The 12,972-nt window shown below is 49.6% G+C and overlaps 1 protein-coding gene across 2 annotated transcripts in view; it reads left to right on the top strand.

Moving 5' to 3' along the window:
- The window catches only part of EXT2 (exostosin glycosyltransferase 2), a 125,399-nt gene that overhangs the window by 24,864 nt on the left and 87,563 nt on the right, over positions 1 to 12,972 (top strand). For both annotated transcript variants that reach the window (XM_037166100.2, XM_037166099.2), the window contains exons 5-7: positions 490 to 685; positions 2,486 to 2,625; positions 5,313 to 5,406. In XM_037166100.2, the coding sequence (XP_037021995.1) occupies positions 490 to 685; positions 2,486 to 2,625; positions 5,313 to 5,406 (430 nt within the window). The remainder of the gene's footprint in view (positions 1 to 489; positions 686 to 2,485; positions 2,626 to 5,312; positions 5,407 to 12,972) is intronic.

Below are 12,972 nucleotides of genomic sequence, written 5' to 3' on the forward strand. Positions count from 1 at the left end.
CGTTCAACGGCCCGCAGCCGTCTTCCATCTCTCTCGGTTCTGCTGCCCACTAAGTTTCCCTCTTTTCCTGTTTGAAGGGTGCGCCAGCTCTCAGTTCCTTTTCTGGTCAGAGGATCAGATATGACTGATGGTAACATGTTGATGTTTCTTCCGGTCAACCCATCAACCAGTCAGTTTTTCTCTTTTTCAACATACACCCGTATGTGTAGGATGCTCTCTAAGCTTGGCATATTGTAAGCATTTTCTCAAAACATTAAGAACTTTTTTGAAATAAAATTCTCAACTATTGCATAATATGAGAATGAGTCATACCTTAATCTCTTACGGTGCATAGTATTTTGAACATTCAGCCGTGCTACAAAGTATTATTTCTGCCCAAGTCAAGGCATGTGAAGACCGGTGAGGAAACACTGGTGTGCTCGTCGTCAGAGCGTGCCTTACCTCCACCGACACACGGCGGCTCGCTGCCGCCGGTTCCCTCTTCTGCAGGCCCCGGCGATACTTCCTGCTGTCGTCCCAGCTGGCTCTCCACCCCGAGTACCGAGAGGAACTGGGGGCCCTGCGGGCCGCGCACGGGGAGTCCGTGCTGGTGCTAGACAAGTGCTCCAACCTCTCCGAGGACGTCCTCTCCATCCGCAAGCGCTGCCACCAGCACCAGGTGTTCGAGTACCCCCAGGTGCTGCAGGTGAGTGCCGCTCACTCCCTCTCAAGGCGCAGTGGAGGTCACATCCAACAAAGTGGAATTAACCCCAGCAAGCAGGAGCAGTTCTCCACTTGCCACTCGGAGAGCCCCCGAGGGGAGAAGGAAGTGCCACATCGCCCTTGACTGGCCGTGCAGACGTGCGGGTGCCTCCTCACGTCTGGCGTGCTGTTTGTGCAAAGCTTCTTGGCCTGCGAGTGTTCATACTCCTTTCAAATACTCATCATACTTCAAAATGCAGATGCGTTAGCTTTGCAGAGAAGCCACACAGACAGAGTAGGCAGATGCATTTTGCCTTCACCCCTGTATTCGTAAGCCAGCCAGAGAGACTTTTGTAAGTGGCAGCTTGTGTCCTCTGGGTGTGCTACCCCACAGGGCTACCAGCTTTCCTGGGGAGCAGGGGCTTTTATTTTCAGTCATTGTTCTGTTTTTTGGTGTGCTGCCCCCTCCCCCCACCATGCCCAACTGGGCCTGTACCTAAACAGGGGAGCAGTGGTACCTTCCTAACCGCCGGCAAAGCAGTCCTTGGGGATGTGTTATAAGCAGGATATTTGGCATTCCAAGAGCATGGGGGCTAGGAAAGGAGACACTGAGTTTTGTTCACTTAAATATTTAAAGTGCAGACAGGTTACTTCAAGGAGAAATACCAAGGAGCTGGTGTGATTTTTTTTTTGAATCTCCAGAGAGAACTGGCCCATGCTGAGATTGTTAAAATCCTTCCTTTCAGAAAGGGCTGCATCTGCTCTGGAATGTCTGACTGATAACAGTGGTGCTGTGAACAGGCGTATTTATAGTAACCTTTGTCTAGACAGGAAGAGTGGCCATCCGCACGTGTGTCCGCATCTGGACGCCGACTCCGAGGGCCGGCGGGCCGTCCACCTGCACCGCCGGTGCCACGCTGGGCCGTCTTCCTTGCCCCCCGCTGCTTCCCTGGTCTGTCCCCAGAGGAGTGTGGCATGTGGAGTTTCTCCACATTTTCTTCTAGATGTTCATTTTCTCTGGCTTTAAAGATTAAATAGCTTGTCTTTAAAAAATTTTTTTCTCCTAAGGAGACAAAATCTGGGAGAAACTGAGTATTATAAAGCGTCTTTTCTTACTTTGTTTTATGTGTTGCAGCTGCGTTTTCCCCATGCCTCTCTTACTTCCCCAAATGTTCCCCACATTGAGGAAGTGAGTGGGGAAGAAATCTTTTGAGGTTTTGCATTTTGTTTGATTTAGTTTTCTAAATAGAAGGTGTCTGTGTTAACATGTTTTCAAAGGCATTGTGTTCATGAAATGAGTATCTTCTGCATGCCGAGCACACCACCAGATGCCGTGGGGGGTGGAAAGATGAAATGAGACTTCATACCTTCCCTGTGGGGGGCCCTCTAGAGAGCCCGGTGCCCAGACAAAACAGCTCCATTACAAGGTGGGCTGCGGTAAGCGTGACGTCCAGCCGTTGTGCTTTGGCGCATTTACGCAGTGCACTGGAGTTGAGGGAGACCAGCCTGTGGGGAGTCATCCTGGTGAGTGTCCAGAGGAAGACCTGGGCGTGGGTTTGCATTTTCAGGGTGTCAACAGAGGAGGCAGTGACGTAATGCTGAAGGGCAGGAATGTGCGGTGTTGCAGCCAGTGAACTTTGAAGTTTTATTGGTGTGAGCTCTTACCTTGCAGCACTTTTGTGTCAGGATGCCTCAGTGTCGCTGGGCTTCGGCCTTTGGGAGAACTTCACGGTCTGCAGGGATCTGTGTACGAGGGTCAGCAAACCTGGTTTGTAACCCCCTTTTCCTGCTTCTGTCCCTGCAGGAGGCTACTTTCTGCGTGGTCCTTCGTGGAGCTCGGCTGGGCCAGGCGGTGTTGAGTGACATCTTACGGGCCGGCTGTGTCCCTGTTGTCATCGCAGACTCCTACATTTTGCCTTTCTCCGAAGTTCTTGACTGGAAGAGGTGGGTGTCACCTTCTAAAAAGCTTTACCTGAGTGGTTCTGTGTGGGTTAGGTTTCAGAGTCCCCAAGTACTTGCGACGTATCCCTTGCTGTGAGAACTACTCCTTTAGATTGTTTTGCTATGTTTTCCTTCAGGAGAGTTAGTCCATTGGCCTAGAGGTTGGCACAGAGGCCTGTGAGCCAACTAGGGCAAATTGCCAGTTCTTATACATAAAGTTTTATTGAAACTCGGCCCCGCCCTTTTAATTACATATTGTCTGTGGCTAGTCTTACGCCAGGATGGCAGAGTTAGGTGATTGCCACAGAGATTGTACGGCCCACAAAGCCTAAAACACTTACTCTCTGGCTCTTTACAGAAAGCATTTACCAACTGTTGGCCAAAAGCAGTGGTTTGTAGAGACTGTAGAATATATGTACCTGGAAAACTTTAAAAAATGCCTGGGCTTTGTCCTCAGGAATGCCGAATTTTAAAGCTCCCCACGTGCAGTTTGCGGCCCCTGTTGAGAACCAGCGCTCTGGGGTCCTCATGGAATTTGCCTGCTGTGACCAGCTGGGGGAGGAGTGCCTCCACATGGCCGGAAGCTTAGCAACATTCCCGAGCACAGCTGGACAGACGGAGGTTCTGCTGGTTCCAGCTGTCAGTGCTGTAATCAGCAGAAAAGCCTGCGAGTCTGAGTCACGTGATTTCACTTCCCCAGGACCTGGAGGTTAAGGATGATAGAAACTGCGTTTCTTTTGTAGATACTTCTCAGGCTTGACGTGGTCTTAAGTGCTTAATTGCTGTCCTCTCCCAGCTTTTTTTGATATTTCTTTCCTGGTCCGATCACTCCAGGTACTGAGAATTTAAGTAGCATTCACTCGCACCTGTATTCATTCATTCGTCTCACATTTGTTGGGAAGCCCACTGTGAATAAAATAGTCTCTGCTATCAAGGAGGTTAGAGTGTAGTGAGGAAGACGAATCCTGTGTGTTAAGTGCCATAACAGATACATTCATGGGGGCGATGGAAACCCGGAACCGAGAAGGGAGCCTCCTGGGAGAGGAGGGTGTGCAATTCTTTGTATCTTAGAGAAGTGATGAGCCGCTTCGGTCATGTACATCATCCATGAAAACATTGTGGAGTGCCTTTTATTTGCCAGGTACTATGTTAGGTATGGGGATTCAAGGATGATCAAGGACAAACCTCGCCTCCAAAAAGCTCATGCTCTGGTGGTGGAAGATAGACAAGTAAACCAGTAATTGCCAAACACCGTTTGAGCTCTCCTAGCAGGGTGGAGAGCTCGGAGCGGAGTGAGAAGGAGACAGGTACCGCTGCCGGTGTGGAGATGGCGAGGGCTTTACAGAGGCGGTGACCCTGAGCTGAGTGTGAAAAGATATTTCTGGCAGAAGCTAGGTCTGCCTGGGTAGTGGAGTTATGGAGAAGCGGTGGGAGGGCTCAGGTGTTCAGATTACCAGTTACATTACTGGCTGGCTTTGTGATCTTGGCAAATCATTTCATCTTTGTTGAGCTTCAGTTTTCCCATCTGTACAGTCAAAATCATGTATTCGTTTAGCAAACATTTATTAAGTGCTAACTGTGTGTGCACGCTAAGCAGTGTACCAGATGCTCAGGGTACGCCGGTGAGTGGAACTAGGCCTGCTTTCCATCCCGGTGGACCACTCTAGGGTGGGAGGGGGCTTCCGATCCAAATAAACGAATTTATACAGGCATAATGACAAACTCTGCTAAATGCCACGAAGGGCGAGTCCTTGCTGAGCCCCCCTCCCTCAGGCGGTGCCTAATCAGTGAGCAGACCCTGCTGGCGCTCCTTTCCCACCACCCGCATCAGTCCCTCCCTCGTCGGCATCTCTCGCCCAGATTTGGCCTCCAGCTGCCCTCCCTGCTCCCGGTCTTGCTGTTAGTACTTTGTTCTCACACTTCAGGCAGGGTGATTATGTTGGAACGTGGTCCAGTCGTGCCGTGCCTTTCCTAAACCTCCGGTGGCTTTCTGGCTCAGCCAGAGCCTGTGCACTCAGAGTGGCCTGCGAGGCCCTTCGTGCATTGCGGTGGCTCTCCTTCCTGTCTCTCCTCACCTCCTGGTCTTCCCTGTCTTCTTCACCGCTTGCCAGCCACGCCGGCCTCTTTGCAGTTGCTGCAAGGTTCCTGAGACGCTGCTTCCTCAGAGCCTTGCACTTATTAGTCTTTCTGCCTGGAACGCTCTTCTCTGAGGTGGTCTCACGGCTCTCTCAGGGGTTCCCAGGCTGCCCTGGCCTGTTCTGTTCACTGTTGTATTACCAGAACCTAGTTCCTTATAGGGTCTCCATAAATTGATGCTGGGTGAATGAATGGATTTGGATGCGCAGTCCAGCTAAAGGAGCAAGGTTGTCGTTCGTTCCGAGTGTGCCAGGCAGGCGGGACTTCCCACGCACAGGCCCTGTGTTGTGCAGAGGGCCAGGGTGGCTGGAGCGCTCCAGTGGGCTGGAGGGAGGACAAATGCAGCGGTGAGGGGAGGGGTGGAAATGGACCTTTGAGAAGGTTGGCGTGAGGAAGCGGGAGGAGCAGGCACTGCTCACCAGCGGGGTGGGGTGGGGGGAAGGGTGTGCGAAGGAGGTTCGTTCCTGCTCGTAAGAATTAAACAAGGTGATGTGTGTGGGGGTGCTCCGTGAGACGGGCTGTACCGACGTGAATTGTCCTGCTGTTGTCTCCAGAGCGTCCGTGGTTGTGCCAGAAGAGAAGATGTCAGATGTCTACAGCATTTTGCAGAGCATCCCCCAAAGACAGATCGAAGAGATGCAGAGACAGGTAAGAATGCTCAGCGGCTCTGCTGGGGAGGTGACCGGGCGATGTGCGGGGTGCCCTTGACCGCGTGGGTACAGAGCAGCAGCAGCTGATTGCGCGAGTGGAGTCTGTCTCCTCCACTACGTCACCCAACCAGCCTGGAAAGCGGGGAATGGTTTAGGTGAGCTGGTCACGTAAGGCTTGTTATAATAACTATCAGATTTACAAACACTTCCTGAGGGAAGCCTGCTGTGACTTTGGGGTCACACCGTAGCTGTGTGTTCTGGATGCAAAGCCGAGCCACTTGGAAGCTCGTTTCACAGCAGGTGTTGGCGGTAGTGACTAGGACAGTCATAGAGGCTGGAGCATTTCTGGGTGGTGCTTCTGAGTTCCTGTGAACCACGAGAATGTTGTCATCCAAGCTGGCCCAGGTTCCCGGTTTCTTTCCCTTCTAACACTTGGATGCTGCCGCCTCCCTCCCCGAGTCTCACCTTCTGGTGCCCCTTCCCTGGGCCGCTCTCTGCTGTCAGAAGCACTCCATCGGGTGTCCCGTTTAGGCCTGCTTCCTTTCTCCTGAAAAAAATTTAGTTGGGCTTAAATGTCAAGGAAATTTTAAAAAATTAAAAAGATTATCCTGATATTAGTACTGTGCTTACTTCTGTAAATGGATTTCCAAAGGTTTTATTTCAATCAAAATTGTCCATGTAGGAGACGGGCAGGGGGAAAGGTTTGAGGGGTTCTCAGCAGCGGTTGTGGAGCTGGGCCACGCATCCCATTTTTGTTCATTTTGGCAGCCCCACCCGCAGGCAGAGAGCCCGCGTTTAACCTGGTCCACAGAATGGTCTCAGGCCTTCCTCCGGCTGAGGGCAGGGCCATCCCCTGGCTGTGTGGATTGGGGAGGGGATCCGGGCTTCTGACAGCTTCTTAAATATGTTCACTTCATCCTCCTGCCTTTAGCCCCACCGCTCCCCCACTTGGGGTTCTGCAGGAGAACTTGGGTTTTCCTCAGCACTCCAGGACACAGCGCTCAGGGGCCTGAAGAGGCAGCTACCACTTCTGCTTTTCAGCTCTCCAGTTTTGTCGCTGTTCCCTCATCTGCCATTCTCTTTGCCTTAGAGCGATCATGCCTGAATTTTAAAAAATCCCCTTGATTGTCATTTGGGTTTTAGAAAGGAGTGGGAGTGAGTGGGTGTGTTCAGGCCATCCTCTTTATACTAACTGAGCTTCTTAAACCAAAGAGAGGGTTGCGTCCACAGCAATGAAGCCTCAGGTTCCTATCTCAGCCTGTACTGAGTGCTGGCTCGACCTGCTGCTGACTCTGAAGACCAAGGATTTGCCTTCCCTGGACCCCAAATCTGTAAGACAGTTGGACATTCTGTCTTGAAAACAAACCGCAGATTGATTTCAGCCTCCCCGTAGTTTTTTCATAGTGTACTTGTGTTCACTTTCAGTTTCTGGGCTCCCCAGTTGTCATTTAACTCATGACCTCACCTGAATTTTAGGGAATCAGAAAATGGGTCTAGAGATCTCTCGAATCTTGATCTAAACCCGTGGCTCTTACAACATGGGTAGAAGAAGCTGCTATATGAAGAGTCCTGATGTTTGTGCTCCTTGTGTTTTTATGGCTCCTTATTTACTAACATAACCAAATAGAGAATTGTCTGCTAGATCAGATACACTCTGTTACGAGACTGTTGTCTAAAAAAAGAAGCCGAGAAAAGCCCCTGCCTTCATGTAGGGAGAGAATCATTTGGTTTGTGGAGCAGATTTGGCCTGGGCTAACTCCCAGAATGCTGCTGTTCCGTAGGAGCACGGCCTGGGAACCACAGGTGTGAACAAGTGTGGCCGGTCATTTTCGGAGGTGACGCAGCATCATAGAGCCCTTGAGAAGGAGTGAATAAACACCATTTAAAACTGTATACTTCCAGGTTATTTGGGTTCAAAAAAACATACTTGGAGTCAAAAGACTTGGGTTTGTGCCCTGGCTCTGTCCCTATGCATCGTGTGACCATGACAAGTCACCAAGATTCCTTGGGCTTTTGTGTCCTTGTTTATGAAAGGAAGGGCGGCCAGGTCATTTCTCATTTTCCATTCAGCTGTTTGAAAACCCTGAAACTCTTGTTCTTAGAGAGAATATTACTGTCCTTGACAACCCCGATAATGAAGGTCATCTCTTCTCCTGCATGAACGCCTCCGGTCCTTAGGGCCGGTTGCCCCCTCTGGTGGTGAACACCCTGCATTGTGCCAGCCTGCAAAGGAGGCGAGTCATGGCCCCTCCTGCCTCCCTGTCCAGATCCTCTCCTGCCTCCCGATGCCCCTTTTCTCCATGCTGCACTCAGACCTTGTGGGGCATTCATTTCCCTGCAGTGCTTCATTCAGCCTGCTTCCCTTTCTCCGAGTGTTCTCTGTTCCAAAAATGACCTCTCTTCTTCTCCCTACCCCAGATTTCTAGACTGGTTTGATCTCAACCATAGGTGAGAGTGTCTGGTTGAAGTGATTCCAAGGCAGGCATGAGGGGCAACCAGGCTTAGCTACTAGCTGCCAACGCACACTCTCATCCCAAGTTGTGACTGACACCAGCAGTGTCTCTGCTCATCACCGAATGTCCCCTGTGGGACAAAACTGCTGTGATTGAGAACCGCTGTTCTGTCGATAGTTAAGGTTTCATCTCTCTAAGATTAGGGAGAGTCCTTTTGTTCTGTAGGGCCCTTTCCAGGTTACGCTGGACATTTTGCCCTCCGTTTATTGTCCACTGGTTTAACCTGACCTTGGCAGGAGTAACTGAAAATAGCATACACCTTGTTCCAGAAGGTTTTCACACCTTAGTGAATTCTCTTTGGGGAGGTCAAATTTTAACCTTTTTATAAGACAGGCATAACTTTTAGGGGAACACCCGCTGCATCAGTGGCTGGCACCCCGGAGCCCCTGGCTGGTGTGTCAGAGGGACTTTCCTGCTGAGCAACTGAGAACCAGCTTCCAGGGCTGCCTGGACAGCTGTAGCCAGCAGAGGTCTCCATCCACTTTTAAGTGACTCCTGTTCCTGCTGACTGTTTCAGTGTGTCCAAGAAACCGGAAATCCTTAATGCCAGGAGCTGCTCTGGTGTTTCACTCCGACCTTGTCCTCAGGGCCACTCCCTCTAGAGACTAATTCTTGCAGATGTGGTAGAAAGAGTGCTTAGCACAGGATTTTGCTTTTGCTAGATGGAATGGAGCTAAAGTTTCCAGATTGACCCCCCACAATCTGGGGTAGGATCTTGATGATGAAGGTGTTGCAGCAACATTTTGCAGCTCAGAGTTCAGGGTCAGAAAGGCTGCAGTCTGACCGATGTAAACAGTGGTCAGAGCCCTTACCGCGACTTGGGGATTGGGGTGCTCCAAGGCAGACACACATTCGCCTAACAAGAAGTGACAGTGTCCTTTTGACCTTAGATGTGACAGCGCAGCAGCCATAATATTAACTACAGGGCTAGAGCCTAAAGTGAGTAAGTGTAGTTAAACTGAGATTTTTGAGAAAAAGTACAACCCGTGGCTCAGCCATCCACTCCTGCAGGGCAACAGTGAGAAGGCCTGGCTGCCGTACATGGCTCTGGCCGGGCTACGGGTGGCTTAGGGTTTTTGTTTGTGTGTGGGTAACTTAAAAGCCAGTTCCTTCAATTAGTAGAGGATAACAGTTAGAACAGTATCAGTCGGCCTTTTAGTGTCCTATGAGCTAAATGAACTAGTCAATTAATTTAGTGAAGCCCTAATTAAGCGTTTCTCCCCCAAGGGAGGCTGATGGGAGACAACGAGAAATCCGAGATCCTCACTCACAAAAGCCTAGCAGTCATCTTGTGGACATGTGGGTGTAAGTACAAAGAAAGTGGAGGAGATGGTGCAGAGTTTTCAAAGTACGTCGGGGGTCCGAAGTGGAAGGGAGAAGGTGTGGGACAGGGACTGATTCCCACACTGGGGAGGTAGCGTTCGTGGGAGGCCTTGGGGATGGAGAGTCCCACCGACCATCCTTCTCACAACTGAAGGCAACCGAGTATTTTTGGTTGGTCTCATAGTATTCATATCCCCTTATCACAATGGAAAAGAAAGCAGTCTAGGATCTCGGAGGGCTGGGTAGACGCTGGACTGTGTGGTTAGAAATGTTTGTGTGGATAGGGAGGAAGGCGTAAATGGATCCCCAGTTTATCTGTTGAGTGGAGTTTCCAAACATTGTTTTATTGGTCAGTGGCTCCGCCAGCAGTGACCTCTAACCTCAGCCACACTAGGAGGTGGAAGTCAGGAGCCTGCCTTGCCTTTGAACTCTTCTTTGTACTCAGTCCACCGGGAGGCTTTGAGGTGGCAGAAACATCCAGCATCTTCTTTTCTTTCTCACCTTTAACGCTTGGGTAAGTTAAAATAGCAGTTCCCCTTCAGTCTCTTGCACTGACTTATCTCAGTTTGCCTTCCTATTTCCCTACCAAGCATAACTAATATTTGGGCTGTAGAGGTGCACTTGGAGATATAATGGGCTGATTAGGGAAAAGGCAGAATGCTTCTATGTAAGGAAATAAAGCCCCAGGTGTGTGGCACGGTCACCCACCGGACGGCAGTTGGGCCTCGCTGTGGTGGGGTGGGCAAGAGCCGCACAGACCACGTACCGGCGAACCTGCGTGTGCGCCGGTGCTCCCGCACCCCCCTCCCAGGAGAGTCCCTGACGAGGCCTCCTTTTCTGTGCATAGTTCCCCGTACACAGTTGCAATGCTTCGAATTCTCCAGTCTCCATAACCAGAGTAGATTGCAAGTCACAGATTTGAAGGGTCTCTGAGGTGGCCCATCTGCCAGTCTGGCAGGCATTGAGAAGGTGGAAAAGTTATTTTAGAAACAGATCTCTCGGCACATTGGCTGTGCGGCAGACAGCTCTGCAGGCTTCGCCGCCTGCCCGCCGTGTGCTGGCCGTGTCGTGGTAAGATGGCAGGGACCCTTGATTCAGAGAGGTGCATCTTGTTTTTCGTATTGTGGATTTCTGACCCAAATGGGTCTTACCCTCAGTTTGAACATTGACTATATCAATAGTTTCTTAAAGTGGAGGAAATACAGAAATTGCTATTCCTTGTGAGGCCTTTAAATCTTTAGGCAAAGTTTAAATTGTTAGTGTATGCATATATATATATATATATATATATATACACACACACACACACACACACACGTACATATGTATTTTAATATTGGCTCATATATTTTATGAATTTGCCTATCTATAATGTTTGTTCTTATTTTTAAAAAGTGTTTTTGTGATTCACTTAAAAGGTGTAAGTCCTCCGATGCTAGGAACCTCAGCAGCCCAGATGGACACATTCTCCGAGGGTTCCCTGTGCCGGGGTCCGTTCAGATTTCCCGCGCCGAGCACGCGCCAGTTTACGAAGCAGACTCTTTAAACAGCGGAGAGATAGGCAGTTGGGAGAGTGAGGTAGAGTGTTCATGTGAAGGGACTGAGGGTACAGAGACGTAAGGCGATCCTCCCAGGAGCGCTCAGTGCGTGAGGGACAGACTGGGAGCACGATCTACTCTTCTGCCCACAACATTATTCAAATCACTGTGTGGAGTGGACTGAGGCTAAAAATCCGAATGAACTCCCCAGTAATACGGGCTAACTGCTTGTTAGATAGTCTTTAAAAAGTGATTACTTGAGACATTTAGATTGGACACATCCCTGGAAATATAAAGACTGCGGAAGAGATTTCACTTCTGATTTCCAGAATCAATATTGTAATGCCCATCATTCTTTTCCCCCGACTGTGAAATTGAAAAATTTTTATATACATAAGCTGAACTCTCAAGGCTTTCAAAAAACATCTAAGATTCCTGCCTCCTTTCCTCCCCGACAGTCCAGTCCCAACCCGCCACTCCAGGCTGTTTCCCAGTCTTGTGCTTTCATATTTGCCCTAAACAAAGGTATTGGGTTGCTCGCCCTGAAATAAAACACAGTGACCCTCTCGCTCCCTGGAGTTCTTTCTGTGAAGCAGGCAGCCCTGGTTCTGATCCGCAGCCCGGCTCCTCGGCCAGTGGGGGAGCCTGGGCTGAGTGTAATCACTTTAGAGGATATTTCAAATTTCATAATATTTTTCAAAAGCACTGTACACTCTATGTTTGAGTTTTCCTGAATGTATAAATCCATATTGTGCAGGGGGCTGGCCAATGTATTGGGTGTTGTTTAAAGCAGCATAAAATAAGGACTTATTTAACTGGAACTCTTAAGGAAGAGCATTTTTATGTGTTTTAACTTTTCCCCCCAACTTTAGTATTAAGAACCTATTGGAAAAAGACTTTTGCCAAGTATCTGATGGGAAGCCAAGAAAAGCATTTTAATAGAACAGTCTTAAATTTATAGTGCTCTGGGGCCTGTAAATAAATTTTCTTGTCTTTAAGGTTGGGGCTGATTTGCAGTTATTCCGTATCGCTTCTGAGATTTAAATCCTCGCAGTGCAGATGGAGGGGCCGCGGAGCTGCTTTCCTTGGCAGCCGTGGCGTCCTTGTCCGTGGGCAAACGTGAGTGAGTGAGCAGTGTGTGGAGCCTCATCCGCGAACGCTCACTTCTCTCACTGCAGTACCATTTTTCATCGTTTTCGTGACTTTTCCCAGTGTGCCCGCTGAAATATTCTCCAAATTTAAGAAAGTTAGAGTCCTTAATTTCATAATGCAAACCAACCAAGTGTATATTAGGAACCTGCTTTGCTCCTAGTTGTACAGACACGGTGAAGGAGTTTTAAAAGAGGGGACCCCGTCTTTAAGAAATCCCTCGAGAGTGCTGGGGACAGTACGCTCAGGAATGTTCAAATTAAAAGGCCAGAAGTACTGCACAGCTAGTTCTTGCAGGGGGCGTGGGGTGCCAGCAAGGCATCCGGAGGTGAACGGAGTCTTCAGGACTGGGTAGTCTCGGAAGAGAGGGGGATGCTCCGTGGGCACGCGCTGACCGCGCGGAGGCCGACTTCTGTGCGAAGGCTCGGTGGGTGAGATGCAGCGGAGGGGGGTGGGGGACTGAAGGCCCGCGGAGAACTCTGTAGAGAATCAAAAGGAAAGGATAGTAGATGCCCAGTGAAGAGTGACGGAAAGACGTGTGATGAAAGGGGAAGGCAGTATCAATTAAGGAGATTTAGGAAAAAATCAAAGTGCTGAAAGTAACCTGAGAAAATATCCAACCCTCTCCCCGTATTTGACAAGTCACAAGAAAGGCACGATTGGAGCCATCCTGAGTTGTCAGGGCCCAAGCCCAGCCCAGCCGGCACCCGGGTTTCCTGCCTCCCCCGCCTCCCAGGCCAACAGGCGTCTTTTTTCCGCATTGTCCACTGTGGTATTTTCCAAACCAAGGGCCATGGTTCAGTAGCTGCTCGTGAGGTTAAATCAGTGGTTTGTGACTAGCATTTTATTTTTTTAAATGAAAGATAACTAGAAAGGAAAATACCATCATATTGCATAGTAAGGCTAAGTATTTCCTGACAACCTTGTTTTGGTTATATACGTGTATGTGCGGTGAGTTGCAGTGTACAATGTGTTTGTGTGTTTCCTCGAGTGGGTCCTCGTCCAAAAAACTGAAAAATGTTGGTAGTGGAAAGCACATGA

The sequence above is a fragment of the Artibeus jamaicensis genome, unplaced genomic scaffold, assembly GCF_021234435.1.
Source record: "Artibeus jamaicensis isolate MK-2021 breed Jamaican fruit bat unplaced genomic scaffold, CSHL_Jam_final contig_797, whole genome shotgun sequence".
Taxonomy (NCBI): domain Eukaryota; kingdom Metazoa; phylum Chordata; class Mammalia; order Chiroptera; family Phyllostomidae; genus Artibeus; species Artibeus jamaicensis.